We start from the raw sequence: 23,448 nt of genomic DNA, 5'->3' as shown, positions 1-23,448 counted from the left end.
CGCTTTGGACTCTGGTTTGGATTCATCGACCTTCTGCTTTCCCTTCTGTTCAGCTGATGAATGAGGCTTTTGAGAGCAAGCGGGATTAGCTTTAGAGCAAGATGGAGATGAATTGGTGGAAGTAGAAGAATTAGAAGAACGAGAAGAGTTAGAATGAGAGGTTTTGGATGGAGAGGACTTCCTGGCTGGTGACTTTAGGTGACTCTTTTGCTTTTGATCATTGGAGGGACTGACCTTAGAGTCTTGTTCTCCTTTGACTTCAGAACTGAACCTCTGCGTTTGGTTGGAGTTGTTCTTGGAACCGAACCTTTGGTTTCGGTTGAAGTCCTTTTCAGAACCGAACCTTTGCCTTTGGTTGGTATCTTCTTGTGAACCGAACCTTGGCTTTCGGTTGGTATTTTCTTGTGAACCGAACCGTGGCTTTCGGTTGTTGGAACTTTCAGGCTTTCTTACAGGATTGTTTTCATACTTCAGATTCTTGTCTTGGTGTGAGTAGTATGCATTCTGGGAGTGCCAGAATTGTTTCCTTTCAGAAAGGTTTTTCCTGTATCTTTGGTTCCTTTCTATCTTCTTATCTCTCATCTGCTTAGGTTGATGATGAACGTTCGCTTTCGTTTTTGTTGTCTCCTTGGCTGGTTCCTTTTGAACTTCAGGAGTTTTACTTTGAGTCGAGGGAGCAGAGGGAGTATCTGAAGAAGATTCAGTTTGCACTGAGGGAGTAGAAGGAATGTCCGAAGAGGTTTCACTTTGAGCTGAGGGAGTGGAAGGAATGTCTTCTTTTGCTGATCTCCCATCCTCCTGAGGAATATCTTTCGTACCACTGGTGCTTGGCTCACTGAAATTATCGGGCTTATTCAATGGTTCAGTTATGTATCTCCCTTTTCTCATCCAGGAGGTTCTTACAGATAGACCAACGGTTTCGTTTCCATTATCTATTGGAGCTTCCCAGAAGTACTCATCACAACCATCTGCATTGTCTTCGTTTACAATATCTGTGAGCTCAGCTGTTTGATGTTCGGTAACTCCAGTCACTTTGTATACTTGATTCGGAGTGGTCCTGACCTTTTGATACACAACTGCTTTTTCTATTAATTTCGGGGACTTTTGTTGGGACAATCGAGCGAACTCCACAGAGTTTTCAGAAATTAGGTTTTTGTGGTTTTCAGTTTCGCTTTTAACAAACTCTAAGCAGTCAACTGTGTCCTCTACAGAAATTTCACTCATGTTATCGTCCTCGTTAAACTCAGATGCATTTTCAACATCGATTTTGTTTTCTGAGCTTACGTTGGCGTTTAGAGAGTCAAATTTTTGCATGGTTTCGGTTCTCAGTTTAAGTCTGTCATTTTCGTCCAAAAGATTTTTGAGCATGTCCTTGTGGTCTTTGGATTTAATGAAGGACTCAATTTTGTCCAGTCCATACATGTAGGTCGGATTGACATCATCAGACGATATCACACTCTCACAATTGTAGGCTTCGGCATCGATTTCATCCTCCTTAAATTCTAGGAAGGGCAAAATCATGCGATGGATCTTTTGGCCTATCTCACAATCCAAGTGAAGTTGAGTAATATTGGAATATAAACGTTTAGCTATTAAACAAAAAACATTTCGTTGTTTTAACAATTTCAAATTGTCTCTCTGCAAATAAATGTTTTCGTCTTTAACTTTAACTAATTCCGACTCTTTTAACTCAATCCACATTCGCCGCTCCTCACTCTTCGACGCCACCCTGCTTAATTGATCAGTCAGGTTAGAATTGGTGACTCGAGTTTGAGTTAAGCTACTATCTAAATGAGAAATTCTTGTATTAACATTTTTTAGTTCCTTCTCATATGAGGATGATGGTACTTTAGATGAAATAAAAACAGATTGTACCTTCTTTATCAGTTCATCGAGCTCATTGAACTGCTGGCTGAGTGGTTTGGCCGTAAAGCACATATCCTCCTGCACCTTCGGTCCATTGCTTCCTCCATCGGTATTGTATCCCCTCATTTGAGATACGTCAGTCACCATGAAGCATTTTCCACCACTGCTTTCCTCCTTAGCCACATAAGCCTTTCCATGAGTAGGCTTCCTCACTTCTTCGTCTTCTGAGTCAGTAGACCAAACTTCTATGCTACCGAACTCATCGTCATTAACCGAACCCTGCACAATAAGAGCATTAATAGAAGGGTTAGCGGTAGACTTCTTCTTTCTCAACTCATCCAATCTCTTCTGCAGCACGGCTTCCTCATCATTTCCATCGTCCTTTTCAGCCATCTTCTTAAGAACACAGTCCTTAGCATAGTGGTTCTTGCCACCACAGTAGAAACAGCTTACTCCGGAATCGCCATCTGCCTTCGGTTCCTTCTTGGGCTCCTCAGCCTTCGGTTCATTGTTCGCTTTTTCAGAGCTGTAACTCCCCTGCCAGTTTCGGTTTTTGTTGCTGGGGAATCTCTTCTTTATGAACCTCTTAGGATTGGATACCATCATGGCATAATCCTCAGTTGTGAGGTCATATTCTTCCAAGTTGAGCTCTTCATCCTCCATCACAGCTTTACTTTTAGATAGGAGGGCCAACGAACCAAGACTAGAAACAACGTTCTTCTCTTGAACCACAATCTTCTCTTGGGACTTTAGAATACCCACCAGTTTCGCCAAAGAGTATGATTTAAACTGTTCATGGGCTTTGACTGTGGAAACTACTGCTCTCCATTCAGATCTCAGTCCGTTCAAGAAAGTAACCTTTTGTTCGATGAGCTTCCTTTCAATGTCGTGTTTGATCATCTTGCTGAGAAGATGATTGAAGCGATCAAACGTCTGGGTTACCGTTTCTTTGGCCCCTTGCCTGAATTCTCCAAACTCAGATAGAAGCAAGGTTTGGATAGAATGTTCAAGATCTTCGTCTGTGGAATACAGTTCGCGAAGACTATCCCATACTTCCTTTGCCGTAGTACATGAGCTGACCAGTCTGAATGTGTTTGACTGAAGGGCGAATCTGATCAACCTTAACGCCTTAATATTACACTGGAATTTGTCTTTCTCGTCTTGTGCAATATCCTTCACGTCCTTAAGCAGATCGTTCTACTCTTTTTGTGTCTTGATGATTCTGGATGTCGTAGAATGAGAAAACGGTCCATTGATGATAGCTTCCCATATGAGATAACCATTATCTTCCGACCCAATCACGTAATCTTCAAAATGATGCGCCCATACTTCATAGTCATGGGTGTATAAGATTGGAATCTTTGTCGTCGAACCGATGCTGTTGGAAATATTAATAGGGTTTGATTGCGTCGCGTCCATTATGATCGTAAAAACCTGTTCAAAGATCAGACTTGTAATAAAGCAGATTAGGGCAAAACAATAAATATTAAGATACGTCAATTAAGATGACGGCTCAATAAATATCGATGATTGCGGAAAACCCTAATGGAAATCTTTTTCACAGAAAAGATGTGTATCGATTACACAGCCTCCTGCTCTGATACCAATTTATGGGATTAAAACAACTTTTAATCTATGAAGATCGATTAGATCTTGAACAAGTATATGAATATGAAACAGTAAAAACGCAATAATAAGAACAAAACAGTTTGAATCAAACGTGTCGAATGATTAAATAAAATCCTTAGAAGAGCTCGATTAAGAACATCAACTGTAAAGGATTAGAAGATTACCAGAACGATTTAAAGAAAAATAGTGTACTCTTGATGAATCTCTATTTCGATAATCTCAGCAATCTTAACCTAATATGCATGCAAGCATTTAACTTATATACAATACATAAAAGGCTCACGGTTGGACAGGCCCAAACCGGAGAATACAAGGCTAAACTAACGAGCCCAAAAGACGCAACATCAAAACTATCTTCAGCCCTACAACCTCTTTCTCTATCATTTCTCCACTCAAGTTGCTTTGGTGAAGGCAACCCAAAGGACCATGCACAACCGGATTAAATACCTACCAAATATGGTTACGGGTTTAGACACTAATCTAACATATTTATCATTTAAGATTATGCCGATTGTATGTTCGATAATAATAATAATAATAATAATAATAATAATAATAATAATTAAATAAATGTGTATATATAAGATACGAAGGTAGTAAATAATTCAAACCAAATTGAATGATGGTTTTTGAACAAAGATATAAAGCATAAGGGTTAATATTGTAAGTTGCTTTAAAACCAATTCAATTTGTAGGATTAAATTCAAATAATGCTTCATGTGGTAAAAAAACTAGTAAAAAACTAGTTGTGAAACCCGTATATTATATGGGTTGATTAAAACAAAATTTTAAATAGAAATGATTAAATGAGAAGTTTATTTGAATTTGAAATTTGAAATAAATAAAAATTATGAGAAAAAGAACATGCAAAAAATATATAAATTAAAATTATTGTTTAGTTATTAGACCCGTATACTAAACAGGTTAATTATAACAAAATGTTAAACACAAAGGTTTAAACTGTAAATTTATTTGAAATTGAAATTGAAATTTAAAATTTAAAATTTGAAATTAAGATCATTATGGTAGGTTTAATTTATGGAAACTAATTAATAATATATTAGAAATGGAAAATGAAATAAATGACAAGTGGAAAATAAATATATCTCTAAATTATGACAAAATGACATGTGGCAAATTGAATGAGAGAAGGACATGTGGCAAAATCATTCTTATTTATTAGGGTAGATAATAGACAACCGTCGCTATATATATTAATCATACACATGATGAAGTGAGCCTCCTTACGATCAATCTTCAACATTACATATATTCAAAAATATATCGTACGTCTAGGGTTAAGGTGGAAGCAGTACATGGCTGAAATTTGAGGACTACAAGGATAACATCGCATTAAATCTTCCTGGGGTTACGTCCGATGGGATTATGAGGATCGATTAGGTTTCATAGGTTTCTTTATGGGCTTATACATTCGATCAGGAGAAGTTGTCGATCTTTGAGGGGGGTATTGGAGTTGTGCAACCGATTCTTCTTTCTTGGTAAGCCTTGATTTGGTTTTCTTTATCCAATTCTTTCGTCAATTGGTGAGAATTGGTTGATATCATTTTCAATTTCTTTCTTTTGGTGATATCGATCATATTTTTCTTTCTTCTTAAAATTCTTGAGTGTTCATATGATTGAATACTAGTTTTAATGGAGCAATTTGATGTTTTATTGCTGTCAATTTTGTGTATGAACAATCACAAGAATACTAAGCTTCATTTTCTTGAAAAAACTCCAAGTTTTTTAGAACATTGTATTCTTTGGTGATTGATAAAATTTATATTATTTCCACCTTGATTCAAGCGGGTAATTTTTCTGTAAAAGACCATGTTTTGAGCCACTCAAAAGGTCTTCAAAACAGCCTTGGAAAGTCTTTCCATGAAACTTTAAGGTGGATCAAACTTAAGCTTTGGTGAAGTACTCTTTTTAGCAAAGTACTTTTTTTCCCATACAAGCAATGTACTTTGAATCATGGATTGATGTTGGAATTGTTAATTTAAATTCTTGACATGTTTCTACTGTTAAGAACTCAATTTCCATCTTATTAGTTGATTTTGGTGATGGCTTAATAGGTTAAGTGGTCAAAAAGTCCTTGAAATTCAAAGCTGGAAAATTCAGTAAAAATTACCAATCTGTCCTTGTATTGGAAAAATTATACAAACATCATCAGGAGTGCAATTAATGATCCGTAAATTCTGGAAGTTTTCATTTTGAGTCTAGTTTTCCATGAATTTTTCCAGGACCTTTTGTTCCCTCCAACATAGGTGAAAAATCGCCTTTTTCATCAGCAGATCAGAATTTAGCTACATTGATAGATAGTATTGTAAAAATCATATAAAATTGTAGAAATATATTTTGGACCTTCAAATGTAATTTATGAAAAGCTAAAAGTCTGAAATTCTGGAGTATGAAATAAAAACGAAAGTTCTACAGGTTCCAAGTGTGTTAAAGCAGCTCTAAACAGGTGGCTGTTTTGGGTCCAAAACTGAGAATTTTACTTGTTTGTTGATTTATATGTTTGGGTTATGAATTTGTCATCTTTGGCACTGTAGAACTCCAATAACCTTTTTATTTGAAATGTAATAGGGAAAAGGTGATACTTCCACCAATACAAGACTTGAAGTGTGAATTGGTCACATCTTTGGCAAAGGTGAGTCAACTTTGTGGTTTTTAAAAGTACATTGTTAGAAGTATCCCATATCTTAGATGGAATGGGATGAACCTAGTTATCTAGGATGTATGTGCCCCTTTTGATGAATGAGTATTGTCTCATGATGTTGAAATACTTTATGTGCAATTGTATCTAGGATTTTGCATCCTAGACTCCTTTTTGTTTGGTGTGAGATGTGAGCTAGGGTTATGCTAGGTTGAGTGATGTGTATGAACATTATGTGATGTGAGCATGTTAATTCTTGTTTGAAAATTACATGTTTGCATGGCAATGAACCCTTAAAGAGGTAATGAGCTAATAAAAGTAAATTCATAAAACTTACACGATTACTTCATGAGGGAATAAAGTGTAACTCCTTAATAAATTAATTAATATTATATTAAAAGTGGAATACACTAGCGGGGTGAAGGGAAGTGTTGGCTCCAAGAGGAAAGCCAATTAGTGTTGGCTCCTTGGGGTAGCCAACTAGGGTTGGCTCTACGAGGAAAGCCAATAGGTGTTGGTTATACGAGGAAATCCAAGTAGTGTCGGATCAACGAGGATAGTCGGTTAGGGATGACTCTACCAGGAAAGTCAGTTATTATTGGCTCTACTATGAAAGCCAGTCGGATGGTTATTCTAGGCGACTAGTCTAACGCATGGTTCACCTAAAGATAGGTGAACTGCAGTGATGTTGGCTCTACGAGGAAAGCCAGCACAAAACATCACGTGGGAATTGGGAGGTGTATCTATTGGAATTTGCACCGCTCGTACCAATCCTTAACGACAACACATCTATACGTATGTGTAGAGTCGGAGTAGCGAACGCAGCGCACTGGGAGTAATGATTACAGGTGAGAGTCGCGCCTCACTTAGTGCATTGGGTCGTGTCGGTCACGTTAGTAGCGAATAGGGTCTTGCTTTGGGGGTTTTTACGGTGAATAAATAGACCCTAACTAGGAGGTAATACTTTAATAATTACAGCGGTGAGCGGTGAGTAATTATTAATGTAAAGCGGAGAAACAAAATATTGTATATTAACATTTAAGTGGTGAATCGATAAGACTAAATTAGTTACATCGGCGTTGAAGAGAATAACAAATAAAACAAGATCTAAAAAATGAAATAAAAAACTTGAGCTAAACATGTTCTTGTTATGTGGTGTGATTTTGTATGTCCTGCTAGTGAGTCTTTGACTGTGTGTGGATGTTTTGTGTTAATCTATCTATGACATGTGTGTTCTCTCAACACTGTACTACAATGACTCACTTAGCTTATGCTAACACTTGTTCTTTGCTTGTTGGTTCTCTTTGTGTGTTGGAATAGGTAGCTTGACATGATGCCTTAGTGAGGATGGGAGCTTTTGTGTAGTCTTAGTTAGTATCTTTAGTTATGACACCATTTGAACATGTTGGGTTCATCATTATGTTTTTGTGAACTTTAAATTTTGATGGGTTTGTTTTGACATGAAAGTAACTTTGGTGATGTTTTTGAAATAAAATAAGTCTTCCGCAATGTATTCTGTTAAATAAATGTATTAAAAATAAAAAAAAATTGGGTGAAAAATTCACGATGTTACATTTGAAGTCATAGGAGACTTGTCAGCACCAGTAGTAACAAAGCATTTTCCAGTCACAATCTCTTCTTCACTTCCTTCTTTGAAATTGGCATATACATAGCACCATGTGTGGGATTTCGCATCTCCTCATCGTCTGATCCAGATGACCAAATCTAATATGTGTCATCCTCTTCACCACTTCTTTTATCAACTAAAGACACACCTTTCATGTTTGCTCGAACCTGTTCAAGCCTCTCCAGATAGTAGGCTTCGTCTTTCACCCTATTCTTCTTATCTTCTCGTTTTCTTAACATACAATCACAAGCCATGTGGTTCGCACCATTGAAATAATGACAATCGAACCCAGAGTCACCCTTTAGCTTCTTCTCTATCTTCGCATCCTCAGACTTATCGTCCTTCTTCTCCACTTTCTTCTCCTCTCTCACACTCTTCCCAGAAAAAATTCCTTTTGATTCACTTGTTTTAGACTTCAAATTGAAAGGCTTTTTGAAAAATTTATTCACTTTATTGTTTGAGTAAAAAGCCACAACTTCGTCATCAAAATTAACAATCATGCCTTCATCTTCTGATCCTTCATTCTCAGTTGCCTCGATCCCAGCTTCTCCACTTGTCACCTTCGACATCAAAGCTAGAGGACCACCCAAACTTAATCTCTTTTCCTCAGCTATCTCGTTGACTTCGCTTTCACGAGCCTTCAACTCATTGTAAAGATCACTAAAAGAAAAGTTGTCGAAGCATTATTGGGTTTTTATCATCAAACTGATATTGCACCACTCCTTATGAATCCCCATTATGAAAGTCAAGTGGTATTGAATTGTCGATCTATTGACTCCATATCTACTACACTTGAAAATTAATTCATTAAGACGATTTTAGTAAAGCTCAATATTCTCACCTTCTTTCTACTTGAATTCACCTAACTCAAGAAGACATTGCTTAACAGAACTCTTTTTGTTTTCTCACTTCTTTGGTACTTCTCCTTCAATGTGTCCCAAATTTCTTTGGCAATAGAACATCTATGGACATACTTATACACAACAGGTGGAAGAGCACCTCTCAATTCCCACATGCATCTCTTATCATTTGCTTTAAACTTGTTAGTTTGAGTAGTAACATCAATGGATGAACCACAACTTCTGACATCAAAAGCATCGATGGATGAAAGTTATCGCTCTATACACATCTCCATAAATCTTCATTTAACCCTGTGAGATAATCCTCCATCCTGTTAGCCTATTGCTCATAGTATTAGGGGATTAACATAAGAATTTTGGTTGAAGAAACCAAAAGATGAGGATACCCTGACATCATGTTCATATTGAAGTTAGCCTTTGTTCTAAGGAACATTCTGTGAGAGCATTAGTTTTAGAGAGAGAAATAGCAAGACCCATTTGTACTCTTTCTATCAAAAACTAATAAGAGCTTAAATCCGAATATATTTACTCTCTTGTGTTCTTCATGTTCATGATTCTTACAATGATTCATTAGATCTTTCATATTTTGTATTTGTCATCATAATCAACACCACTACAATTGGTATCAAAGCTCATAATTTCTACTACACGAACATTATGATTTTTGAAATCCATTTCGGCATCAATTTGTAATAGCTTGATTTTTCAACAAAACTGTGTTTTTTTAAATTTTATGAAAATCAAAAACTTTCTGTAAATTCTGATTTTGTTTTTAAGGGATAAAGCCAACTAAAGAGTGAAAAATCTTCCACAAACAATGCATAAAATTGATAACCATCGACCGATGTAACCAAAGATAGACCTCATAAATCAAAGTCATTGGAGTCTAATGGGTGCAATGCTTTGTATTTATTAATTTTAAATGGTCAACAGTTGTAACAACCCGAAATTTCATATCACTTCTTGTAATCCAATTTGATCAACCAAACGTTGTTTCCAATTTCGTTTCCGATTTCACCATTTTAATTAAGTCATTAACTTGTATGTATCTAAAATGAATTAATGGGTGTCTTAATGTCATTAAAAATCATTTTAACACCCCATTATAACTATCAGAATAATTCTAGAATCGACCATATCGGGTCACGGCAATTTGGTCGGGTATGACCAAAAGCCCCACTAAACGTCGGTATTGGGTAGAATTCCGTCGTGTCCAATTCCCGAACACTATATAAATGGTTCTAAGCTTTCATTTGAAGCTTTTGGCCATTTCTTCCATAAACACTTCCAACCTCTCTCCTCATCCATCATCAAAGGTCCAAAACAAAGATTTAGGGCCTCAAATCAAAGAGGTATCATCTCTAACTTGTTATTCAACCTCTTTAGCCTTCAATTTGATGATTAAATTAAGTTTTGGGACCAAGAACATGAGTTTACGGCCAAGGAGCAAGCTTGGGCCGTAAACTCCTCAAAATGGGGTTTTTAAGCCAAATTTACCCTTCCAAATCATAGTTGGGACTTTGATGTGACCTTGAGGCTTGCAAATCTAAACTTAAAACAATTAAAACATGAATTTTATGGGACAAAAGAGAGTTTACGGCCAAGGTTTGTTCTTGGGCCGTAAACTCCTCTTAAATGGGGATTAAGTGCCTTTAAACATGTCCAAATGCCTTGTAACTTAACCAATAGCCTTGTGGTAAATCCTAGAATCATCTAAAAATGGTTTGGAGACCTTAAACACATCAAATGTCATACATATTGGAGTTTACGGCCTAAGCACATAGCCTTTGGCCGTAAACTCATAAAGTGATGCCAAAAATGCTCTTAATTTACCCTTAAGGCTTGGAAAAATTCCTAGAATTACATATCAGTGTTTTAAACATCAAAATCTAATTTTTCTCAACCATACTAGAGTTTACGGACAGAGAGTATGTATCTGGGCCGTAAACTCATACAAAGGTGTTAATTGAAGCCAAAAATTGATACCAAGCCTTGGAAAATTAGTTAGAATCACATGTGATTGTCCTTTGTAGCTCAAATTAATCATTCTTGGCCATGGGTGAGTTTACTGCCATAAACTCCAAGTGGGTGGCCGTAAACTCCCTTTTAAATGGTATAATTACATTTAATCCATTCCAAGGCATTTTAAAAATCCATTCCAGCAATCCCCATGTCCAAACAAGCCATTAAACACCCAAATTCACACCAACATGAGTTTACGGAGGTAAACTCATGTATGGGTGTGTTTTGTGGTTGTAAACTCATTTAAATGTTTACTCTTGGGGAGTAAACTCAAGTCCCAAGTCCCTAGTGCCATTACACGTCTGTAGATGCCACCCGGGTCACTCCAAACGCTCGTTTTGAGGTGTTTAACCTCGTTGGAGTGTAATGTCCCATATAATTAGTAGTTGTAAATCTAATTAGTATTATATGGACTTTATTACATTTTACATAGGGACATCGCGAGTAAACAATCCCTGAACCAACGTCTAGTATCCAAAACTGTCGCATTTCCGAGTCTGGTGAGTTCATACCCCTACCCTTTTTCACTGTTTTTCACTGTTTTCAGGGGGGAACACAAGCAGAGTACAAGGATTTTCTTGTACTCAAAACTTATTTTCGTGTGTGTGTTTCACATTTCATATGCTTTTAATACTGATATACACAACTGATAACCAGTAGAACATACAGATTACGTAAACATTTATTTGTGAAATGAGTATTATAAACTGTTATGTTTTATATATTTCACAAATGGTTTCCACATTTTATCAGTTAAAAGCATGACATTAGAACACATGAACAATATAATTTGTACACTGTCTTGTCCTCGGTAACATTCCACAGAGATACGCGAATGGAGGATTATCCTATTATTACTAGTAAATTTGTTATTCCTGTATGATTGGAGACACGTCCTCGGCGAACACTCCACAGAGATACGCGAGTGGAGGACTACACCCGTAACCAGAATCTCTGGGATTTAGAGAGCGTGACTTGAGTGTATAGATCTATACGGGGCTGACTACCCCACACCTGGCTGCTAGCTACAGCCGAACCGAAATGGTTCAAGGGTGACGAAAGTCATAAGGTTGTGGACTACTTATTGCCACAGGTTCAGTCTTTAGTATGGTTATGGAACTCGCAACTAGGATAACAGAGATTTACTTATAGTAATAATGAACCACTTATTACATTTTACAGATAACCAGGTTTCGGTTACATCTTTTACATCTTTTACATCTTTTACAATGATATCCAACATTTAGGAAGGTATGGGACCTTCCTGGGAAACTTTGTACATAACCAGGTCTAGCAGAATACATCTTTCACATCGAAAACCAACATACAAGAAAGCATGGGGCATTCCTGGGTAACATATACATAACCAGAAAAGTGTAACAAACTGAATAACATTACATCTTTTACAATAACTAACATTCAGGAAAGTATGGGACTTTCCTGGGAATACACTGGTACACAAACGGAATAGAACAACGAATTGGATAACCAAACTATACTTTACTTTTGTGAAACAACAACCAACTTTTAAGAAAATGTGGGATTTTCTTGGCGTGTGTTACATTTTCAGAAACAGAAACGAAACATAAACATTTTCACAAAACAAAACTACTTATGAACTCACTAGCGTTATGCTGATTTTCAAACCGCTTGTGTTCTCAGGTCAACGATAGTACAGGTACCCGAAGACTTACTTAATCCAGGACGGTGTGCATGCAAGGCTCGTTCGTTTTGTTCATATCTATATTATGTATCACAACTGTATAAACAGTGTCTTTTGAAACAAATTGTAAAACTTTTAATATGTAATGTAATGTTTGTTTCACTTTACTTACTATGTACATTGGATTTGATACCCAACGTGGAGTCAACCCCGGAAATGTTTCCGCCTTCGGTTTTCGGGGTGTGACAACAGTGTCCCTTGGACATTTGACAAGATGAACATAGCCCTAGTTTTGGTATAAAAGAGGTAACAGATGAACAACCAGTTTATTAAAAAGAAAAATGGTGTCAAAAGGCACATAACCTAATCGTAATTGCCAAAGTTCAAAAGATGCCATCAACTATGATTCGGAAACAAAAGCTTCAAATCCAGAAGTCAAAACATATAGTTCATTTTCACATTTTCCATTTGGTAGCATCTTTTACATCCACGTTATTATTAGATGTTAACTTGCTAATTTATAAAAGCCTTTTTGCAAGGTAAGGAATCACCAACACATCATTCAAGATAATATGATCTAAAATTGTAGTGTGACAATTATAGGAGACTGAAAGTTTATTACCATTACCAAACGTGACATGTGTCATGCCAGTATACATAGTAGCTTGTGGGATATTGACTTTAGAAGGGGTCATATGATTTGTGGCTCGTAAATCTAAAAACCAATCGGGACCCGAGGAGGTGACATGGCGTCGAGTATAAATGGTTTAGTGAAATCATCATCAGTGGAGACAAGTTCAGAAGCAAACTAATCAAATTAGGAAAATGATTGGCATAATGATGTACAGTGCAACAAAATCAACAATTGAGTGGTCGTCTACCCCTCCCTTCACCACTGTAATTGCCACCTATTTGAAATTTACCACCATCACGACTATAAGACTGACCCGAACGAGATGATTGTATGGCTGAAAACGCCACAAGAGCAGGAGTCACACCATGAAGGGAGCACATAAGAAGTTCATGTGACTCAACCTGAATAAAAAGATCTCAAAATAGAGGGGTTAGACGAGTGGTATAAAAAACATTAGAGAAACCTTTAAATAGCGAACCTAACCCACACAAAAACTAATGAAGCTTATTATGGGTTTTGAGCATAACTACAATTCTTATGTGTGCATGCAACCCTAATTCTTGGGATCTAGGTTTTCTCTAATGAACATGAAAACTTGAACACAAATGGAGAAACCCTAGGAAGCAACTACAATTTTCGAATCTATATAAAACTAGGGTTTGGTTACATACCTTGATTAATAACAATGATTCCCTTGTAGATCTTGAAGCTTGAGAACTTAGTGTCACAAATGTAACACATCTAAGGGCTCACAAACACAAAATGCTAGAGAATGATATGAGAGAGGAGGAAGATATATTTTTCGGTTTCTACTTCTTCTTAAGAGTGGCCGAAATTCCACGGGTTTTGAACCCTTTATGTAGTGCACCAAGGATGCTATGGATAAGCTTAATCTCAAATATGGTAATTATCCACCTCCTTTGATTATTCACATAAATGATTTCGACCACCCCTTTCCCTAGGAAGCTTCTGGACTGTTTTGCTCAACTATTGAACAAATGCACTTTTAGTCCATGCACTTTCAATTAATTCCATTAATCCAAAAACTAATTCAAAATTAATTTCTAATTAAATATTAATTAATAATATGATTACTAATTAATATATTATTTCCATAACATATTAATAAACAATTTATTCCAATTTATTAATTAAAATAATAAATTCTTCATGTTCCTCAATTAGTCATCCTGTCTAGTTGCAAGTGTGAAGGCAACCCAAAAGGAGAATGTCACTATCAATTCAAGTATATACCAATTATAGTTATGGGATTAGACACTTAATTCAACAGCTTATAAGAATCATCAACCGGTTACTCAACGGCAGTGAGTTGATTGCATACTCCCTTAAATTTTCGGCTAAATTATGAGACCAACATGGATCCATTGGAAATTTGACGTAGTTTGTCTCACAGGTTTTGAATATGCTCCATTGAGGAATTATTTTAAGCAGATTCAAGATTCAACCATATTTGGAGAGTAGTGGGAAAGCCGGTGATTTATGTAATAGTTTCTTCGGTTAACGATGGGTGTAGTATGAATATCACCATGTTGGTCAACAATGACCGTAAAGGGTATTGACTACTTGTTTGCCATCAACGAGGACTTCTGATGCAGGAGCATAGATAGATCCATCAATATGAGGCAGAAGGTTTTGATAAAAAAAATAGGGGTAGCATTTGATTCTTCCATACAAGATAAAATAATTGGAAGATGAGAGCTTGATTGTTATCATGCCTAAGATCATATTCATTGACAATGATTTATCAGAGGAGGTAGACATGGTGAAAAAGAATCATGGAACAAGAAGAAGAAACGAGACAAAAGGGGAAAAGAAAAATCAGAGGAAAAGAGAATCGACACTAGGCATATGATACAATGAGTGGATTAAATCTATATGTCCCACAAGAGGAAATATGTAAGCCTTTAATAAATAAGAAAAGTTACACATTACATACATCAATAATAGGATAAGTAGATAAATGGCATAATAAATAAATGAAACTAATAATTATAAGGGTATAGAAGCACTAAACCATGATGTTCTTAATGAAAACTTGTATTAATGGCCCTTTGCACTACTAACATAACCATCTGCCACAACCCCTTTTCATAAAATAAGTAGCAAAAACAACTAAATTTTCGGCAAGGAAATGAGAATGTCAATTCTGGAGTGTAAACCATGGTGAAGATGGTCACCAGAAAAAATTGAATCTATTTGTTTCTTCCTTTTGTAATAAAACACATGGTTCATATTTCTAAACAATGTTGTTTCACTAGGTTTTTAGAAATAATTAATGAACTTTATACTTTTGTAAATACTTTTCAAACGTACGACCCTTTAACATAAAACTCAAGGATGGATTCCCTAATTCATCTTAATATTTATAATTGCAATTAAGAGACACATTTCATGTTCTTATTCCATCCTAAGTACACATAAGCCTAATAATAAAAAATATATACATGAAAAGGAAGCATAAGTAATTTTTGAATACGTTTTACACAATAAAAAGATTCTAAGATCCGCTTTGAAAATTATTACTAGTTCTACATGGCTATTCTACGGCTTGCCAAGTAGAATAGGAATAAATACAACAAAAACAATATTTAATAGTGTGAATACATTATGAAAGGTTCGATATCCTTCTACTAAATATTTCTATTTATCATTCTACTCATTGGATTATGACAAGTATTACAATCAAAGGATTATATATAAGATAAGATAAATAGTACATGACAAATGTCAATCATCAAATATGTAAGATTAAAAGGGAGGAGGATGAAATATTAGGATAAACTAGTAGACAATTTTATTTTCCATATATTACATGCATCATGGATCTAGCGATGCTATTGATGATGATCATTTCCTATTCCTCACAAATTATTTTTCAATAGCATCACAAGCGACCAAGTTTTTAAGATTGTTCATCTTCTCCATTGATTTTTCATGAAGGTACCACGATTTGTGATGAGTCTTCTTATGATTTTATTCATTGTTTCACCCTTTTTATGTTGAAAGGAACTTGCATTTGGCAGACATACATTTTGGTGACATAATTAACTAAGATATATTAATTTTAGTTTCATAACCCATGCTTATTTTTTATAATTCTTAACTAGTATCTATTAATTCTTTCTAACACTTATATATCATATACTAAATATGTTTTAGAGAGTGGTGATAGAATATATGTATGGAGTTTTAGGTCTATATGTTTGGTTTAAATGATAAACCTGGGAAGCCCTATTTTGTAACCATGTATCTTGACATCTTCTTGAACCTGTTCTCTGAATTCTCCAAAACTAAATTCTCTATAAACTGAATTCTCAAAGCAACTTTGTATCATTGTTTCATAAGATGGACAGAAGAAATAAGCAGTTGAGAACCTCTCCACATTCTTATTAGCGACAACACGATGCTCAACACTCTTATAAATATTGTTACTCCAAGCCTAAAACAAAAAGGAACAACTTAATACAAACTGATACTTAGATCAATGATAATGGTTACCATTTAAAAATAATATATAAAATGTATACCTGAAAAAGATCTCCGATATTAATGATTAGAGCTTCTGGATTTGGTTTAATAGAAATCCATCTCCCATCTTTTACTAACTGTAATCCTCCAATTTGATCTTGATGTAAGATGGTCAGGAAATCACTGTCAGTGTGTGGCATCAATCCAAACACTTCTAGAGAAATAGGGCAAGCAGGATATCGATTCAGTCGAAGATAGCAACTGGTAGTAGAACAATCTCTCTCAAAGAAATTTGGTTTATGGCCTAATTGTTTGGCTAAAATTCCAGCTATTTTTTGTGCTAGATTAGAAATGTTGGTTGCAACTTCTTTTGTTGTTATGCTGTATTACAATAATAATATGAGGTTAAAAAATGTATCCAAAATATAAATATTATTATCAAATTGGTGATTTATCATTAAGGTCATGTCTTTTCTTTTTTACCCATCACAAATTTTATGGAGAGTGCTCTATACACAATAAATTTAGGGTCATACATAAAAATTTATGCTTTATAAAATTGTAGAATTTGTATATTTTTATATTTTACAACCATATAAAACAAAAATTTGTGTGTGGTAAAAAAATTGTTGTATGCATGTGAACTCTCGAATCCTAACTCTCCATTAGTTTCATTTATGAGTATGATGTATCATGATTAATGCAATAAAATGTTTTAAACATTCGTAAATATTGAAAGTCCTTCAAAAATTCATTTTATGTACATAGTTACTCTACATAATAATCAATAATATATATATATATATATATATATATATATATATATATATATATATATATATATATATATATATATATATATATATATATATATAAAAGACATAATTATATAAATGGTACTTATGTTTTACAAAATGTCACAATTTCAGTCGATGCTAACTTTTTCTTATGTACATGGTCCCCCTAGTTTCAAAAGTTGCTTTTTTGGTCCTTAGTAAAAAGACTGTTATACCCTTTCTATTTTATTTTGTATGTTTCAGAACTTTGACTTAAGTAAAAAAGGATATAAAAGCTCCTCACCCTAACCCTATTCCTTTTCTTAACATCCTTCACCCTTTCCTAACTTCGCCAACATCGCCATCAGGTTATCATTGTCAAATATCCACTACATGCATCATCATCTTCATAAGGCTTTGTCACTAAGCCATGCTCACCAAAATTCCATCTTCACATCCACCTTACACTACTCGCACTTCCACTACTAAATCTACCGAAACAACCTTCTTCACACATATATAAAATATATGAAGAAGAACACCATTTGCTTTTCAATTGCTGCTTTAGAGAGAGAAAAAATTGGTGTTATTGAAAACCCACACCATTGGACCATTATCTTTACGATAGCTTTCATATGATTGACTCCATCTTAAACCACAATCTGCTTAAAAAAAATCATGTTAATAGGGAGAAAAAGAACCAACAACCATCAATGGTGGAGAATGGGATTTTTTGATGTAGGTGATGTAATTGTGACGCTAAAGAAGCATTCAATTAGGCTTCTTTGGAATGTTGTTGACGGTGAGTGTAACAAACCACCAGTGGCCAACTATGAAGGCTGTCGTATTATGTTACTGGAGGAGGGTACCATCATTATCGTCACAAGCCACTAAAGGATCATCATGTCGCCTCCCATTTGATGAAGATGACATGCAGTCTCTTCTCCTCAATTTCTCTATCGCGTTCTTTATTTCTTGTCGTATTTTTGTCTCTCTTTTTGATCTCCGGCGAGATAGTCAATTACCGGCCAAGGGTTCCAACCCAATTTTTTTTTTCTCTTACTATTTCTCTCTTAACTCTAATGTTAAAAAGCAAGAGGAAGGGGAGAGAGGTTGGTAAATGGGGATGACTTAAGTTTATTTATTTTTTATTTGTAATAATTTAAATTTAGTTTTAAAGAAAAGAAATTGGAACTTGAAAAAGGGCGTATTTTTATTTAGCTCAATTCATTAATGCTTTAGAAACCACAATGAGGATTCGTGTATGTTTAGAAACCATGGGACCATTTGTATCTAAAATAAATTAGTAAGTACTACAATTGTGGTATTTTGTAAATCACAAAGATTATTATATAATTCTTTTGAAATATAATTAATTTATACACAAGTCCCGTATACTATTGAGAAGAAATGAAAGGTTCAACTTTATATAGAAAAGAACAGAAAGCAAGATGGTGCTAAGTCGATATCATAAATAGGGGTTGGCTAATACATAATGCACGATTCATGTTGGATATATTTATATACTTTTCTCGAAAAATTGTATTTTAACTATTTATCACATGAGTTTCTTTTTACAAGTTCGCGTTGTAACCCATAGTACAGACATAATTTACCTAGTTCAAAAATCTGATATCAAAGAGATTAAGGTTCAAGATATTCATTTATGTTATATATGAATATGTATCAAGTTAGATATGAATATATGGGAATGTGTATCAGTTAGATATGAATTAGATTTATGTGGCAAGAGTTATTTACCTGGAGAATAACATATAGATTTGTTTTAGTATATTTTAGTGTCTGTAGAAGAAAAACTTAATTTTCTAACCCGATATGTGACCTAATTAAAAGAACTCTTCTTGTTTCAAATAATAAACATAATCGATTGGTAGAAAAGCCTACTAACACAATAACAAATCCCAATTACAACCATCATTGTTGTGAGTATTCATGATGCAAAGTTGATTGACTATGACACGGTAATTGAGAATATAAGTGCGAAAGTGTTGAGTCTAAAAGTATCTTCAATGGTTATTAATGCATGTTATTACTTAAAAAAATTATCAACTCATCTTTCCTATAACATTAAACTATAATTAAATAACATCTCTAATAGTAAACCCCTTTCAATATTTTTTTTTCTTAAATTAACTAATATATCTTCATTTATCTAAAATATTCTATAACTCTCCTCAGTTAATTATTCATTTTCTAAAGTAAAATATGAAGAAAAAGATCACGTCAAAGCTATAAAAATTAAAAAAGTTTTTAAAAAGATTATATAGGCGATATAAAATATGTATTTCATAAATAAATTTATATTATATATAATAGAATGAGTTATTTAATAAATAAATAACAAATATTTAAAACTAAAATCAATTTATTTATAAAATGAAAACTATTAAAGAATAATGACGGCCACTTAGCTAAAGGGATAAAATAAAATAATCAATATATATTGAATGATTAATAATAAAAACAAATAAACTATCGTCTTTAATGGTGTTGAGCGCTTAATTAAAAATAAAATAGTAATACGTTTGAAATAAAGCTTCCATTAAAGATACTTTAAAAGAATATTTTAATGAATTTTTAAAAAAGTTAATAAATAAAACAAAAAATTTACCATTTGATTAAGAAAAAGTAACTTCTTAAAAAACATTTCAGTAAATTATAATTTGTAACTATTATAAATTACTTAAAACTTTTTCCATTGTGAAAAACAAATTTCCTTAAAATATGTATAAAAATATATAAAAAAACAAGACAAGTATTTTTTTAATACAAAATAATCATAAAAAGCAATTGGCAAACATGCAATCATAGGATACCTTCCTTTTTATTAAAATGCAAAATGACAAAAACTATATTAAAAATCAAGAAGTAATCGGACCCCAGTGGTAAAAAAATAAATAAACATTGGCAATTATGATTATGGCGTCAATTCATGTGATTTAAAAAAAAAGGATAATCATTTATAACCCCGAAAATATATAATATTGTAACGATTTTTTCTTTATGCATTTTTTATAATCTTGTATACCAATTATATTCAATACAAATATTTATCTACAAATATTGTATCAAACATTTCTTGCATCAACATTTTTTGCTATTAACAAGTTTGGCTTGAAAGACAAAACATACTAATGACACAATTGATAAGTAATTAAAGCCAAAACTTAAATAAATGTACGAAAAAATCAAATCTGTATAAGCCATATGAAGTCATCATAAAATATCCAATCTCTTAACATTTAAGCACAAATTACATTTGACAATTGATATATATATATATATATATATATATATATATATATATATATATATATATATATATATATATATATATATATATATATATATATATATATATATATATATATATATATAATCGAGAAAACAAAACTTCCGCGTGAAATGAACCATTTAGATGTTTATCGACCAACCAAGTAATGAATATTTAGATAATACCAAAACAATCTGATTTAGATCAAATAAGCAGGAATAAACACTTCGAGGGTTTATTTTTTTAATGACAAACCATAATTATCATTTTAGACAATTTTAATGAATAATAAAAAAATTAATATTTGAACCGGGTTTTCCGAATACTTTCTTATAATTATAAGTATTTTATATTATAATAAATGATTATAAAAATATTAAAAAATAGTATTTGGGCAAATATAATGTTTGGATTTAAGAACCGCATATACAAAATTATTCCAAATAAAATATATATTAAAAACTTTGCTTTTTAAGTCTCTACAAATGGGGAGGCTGTTTTTGTTCCTCCGAAAAATGGTTGGTCCTCGGAGTCGAGTAACGGTGTTGATTTTACAGTCAAAGAAACAAGGATGTTCATAGATTATTATGGTGCGACTCAAGCTAATAACCAAACTTTATGAAATGCTTTAATTTCTATTAAAGTTAATCTTCTCTTGAACCCTCTCACATCTAAAGATAATCTTCTTTTGCGTGGTTTGATATTCCATGTGTTTTTTTTTTTTTTTTCTTTCATTCTTTATTTAGCTTTTCATCATTTTATTATGTATCATTGTATAGATAAATTCTTCTACTAAAATATTCTGTTTTGCTGATTCTTGTTGTCATGGTATATTCGTCTAAGACGAAAGACCATTTTTTCAACTTCATAACTAACTAGAAAAAGCATATCCCATGATGAGGAAATGTTGATATACAGATGTATTTGAATAGTTTATACGTAGCAAGTTCAGTTTAAAACCTAAAGATAAATAATGAATTGAAGGATCGTGTATTACATGAAAATTTTACCTGAGAGTAGAGATATCATCCGTTGTAGAAATGCCGGCAAGTGGTACATGAAAAGCTTCGGACCATGACAGTTGCCTGAGGCAGGTGGCCGAAGGAGTCCCCCACTGGTAACTCCCCGCAAGAAAATTAAACTTTTCGCTTCCCTCTTTGGTCTTCTCATGAAAAGGTCTATGGAACAACCTCACCTGTTCACATCTCATCTTCTCCAAAACATCCAACGAGACCCCATGATTAATCACTTGAAAAAATCCCCATTCTTGCGAGGCTTTGGCTATCTCCATCTTGCATTTTTCCTCCTCCACACCAAGATCGATCATTGGAAGTTCTCTTTCTTCTGCTACATCTAAAATCATGAAATCGTTCTTATTCCTTGCATGGCTTTCAAATAATTTCTTGTAGAACTCCTGAAATGGTGGGTCAGACGATTCCATGGATATCAACTGCGAAAAAGTTGTAGAACGTGTTATACTTGTATATGTTTTACTTATGCTTTTCAAATTTAAAATATTTCTTTAACTGTAATTCTAGAAAATAACAAAGCTTGACGTTTTTTAAATTTCGATTTTTAACATTCACTAATTAATGAATAATACATAGATAGGGTCAAACCACACAAGCAAGAAAAGCTAGATTTCTTGTTATGGTGGTGTTAAATTGGATGATTACAGCGTAGGATCCAATAAATGCGTAGTTTGGAGAGCTTGGTACCAAAAACTTCATAAGTATTCATACATATATGAAGATGACCCTAACAACTAAACCTTCTTCGTGAATCTTAAGATGCACGACTAAATCTAATAATGCATGAATGCTTAATATAGGGAGATGATCTTTTCATCTTGGAACTTAATCACTTCTTCAAAATTAAGAAGGAAAAGTGGATATCATGACATTCGTGTTGCTAATCGCCTTAAGTGAGGGTGATTCTAAGAGATTTGTGGTTAATTAAGGAAATGGTTTTTCAAATAAAGAAACGTGCCATATATGTTTACCTATAACTTCACCATGTAAGATTCGAGCATATATACTACACTGATGAAAGAACTTAAAATCCGTTGAGAAAAACTGAGAATCATTTGGGGTGTGGACCAAAAACTTGAAGATAGTTCTCCTACAGCACGTCTGACGAATTTTTGAAGATATGCCGAGAGAAAGTACAGAAGTTCTTCCGAACTTTTGTGTTTTTCATCTGCTTCCGATAGAAAGGTCGAATCTTTTTCTTGACATAAAAAAGATTATTATGTGGCTCCTGATATGAGTTTCAAAGCTAAGTTAGAATATAAATAGAGTTTTTGTCCATGTTCAGATCATGAACACGATTCGCTAGAAAAGAACTTCGAGAGAACAGATAAAGGAGGATGCAAGTGACAAAGATTGGGAAAAAGCTTAATTTGTAGGGTTCTGTGGTTTGATGGATGGTGCTTTGGGGATTGAAAAAAAAGACAAAAAATTGTTGCTCGTCAATTCTAGTTGTACATTTTAGGACGATTGGGCGGAAAACATGAACCTTCTTGCAGGTTATCATTTGAGATATAGCTATATGTAAAACCACTATATTTTGCATTTTTTCTTCTGTACAATTTTTGTTTGTGATAAAAAATAACTTTTCAATAATGTTTTATTACATGTAAATAACGGTCAAACAAGCAATCTCTTAGGCTGCTGGGTACGGACAACCCCATTCAACGGTCCACATCAACAAACGGTCCACATTAGCGTAGAAAGATGAAAGAGGTGAAGAGAGACGAAAATGACGTTACACGTTGTTATGGAGGCAACGGAGGGCAACGAAAACGAAGATAATGGACGAAAACAAAATAAGGGGCGGTGTTTTGGCGTGGTCACGACATTTTTGTAATGCCACCTCACAAAAAGGAAAGTGGACGTTGCCTACACAGAGCCCTCTTTTATTTATTGT

The 23,448-nt window shown here is 33.9% G+C and overlaps 1 protein-coding gene across 1 annotated transcript; it reads right to left on the bottom strand.

Moving 5' to 3' along the window:
- Window positions 1–14,133: 14,133 nt before the first annotated feature.
- On the bottom strand, window positions 14,134–23,104 carry LOC111875983 (gibberellin 2-beta-dioxygenase 8). The gene is made up of 4 exons (XM_023872505.3): window positions 22,523–23,104; window positions 21,531–21,970; window positions 16,509–16,830; window positions 14,134–16,420 (listed from the first exon to the last, which is right to left on the bottom strand). The coding sequence occupies exons 2-4, from the start codon at window positions 21,959–21,961 to the stop codon at window positions 16,190–16,192; spliced, it is 984 nt and encodes a 327-aa protein (XP_023728273.1). The 5' UTR covers window positions 21,962–21,970; window positions 22,523–23,104; the 3' UTR covers window positions 14,134–16,189.
- Window positions 23,105–23,448: the final 344 nt, after the last annotated feature.

Source organism: Lactuca sativa, chromosome 1 (genome assembly GCF_002870075.4).
Source record: "Lactuca sativa cultivar Salinas chromosome 1, Lsat_Salinas_v11, whole genome shotgun sequence".
Classification (NCBI taxonomy): Eukaryota; Viridiplantae; Streptophyta; class Magnoliopsida; order Asterales; family Asteraceae; genus Lactuca; species Lactuca sativa.
This window is presented reverse-complemented; position numbering and strand designations above follow the sequence as displayed.

What these genes read in the sequence shown, in the direction of transcription:
- LOC111875983 (XM_023872505.3), bottom strand. Translation starts at nt 21,961, where the DNA reads ATGGAATCGTCTGACCCACCATTTCAGGAGTTCTACAAGAAATTATTT. An exon ending in GATGATATCTCTACTCTCAG is followed by an intron (nt 16,831 to 21,530) that starts GTAAAATTTTCA and finishes ATTGTAATACAG; the next exon opens with CATAACAACAAAAGAAGTTG. An exon ending in ATATCGGAGATCTTTTTCAG is followed by an intron (nt 16,421 to 16,508) that starts GTATACATTTTA and finishes TTTTTGTTTTAG; the next exon opens with GCTTGGAGTAACAATATTTA.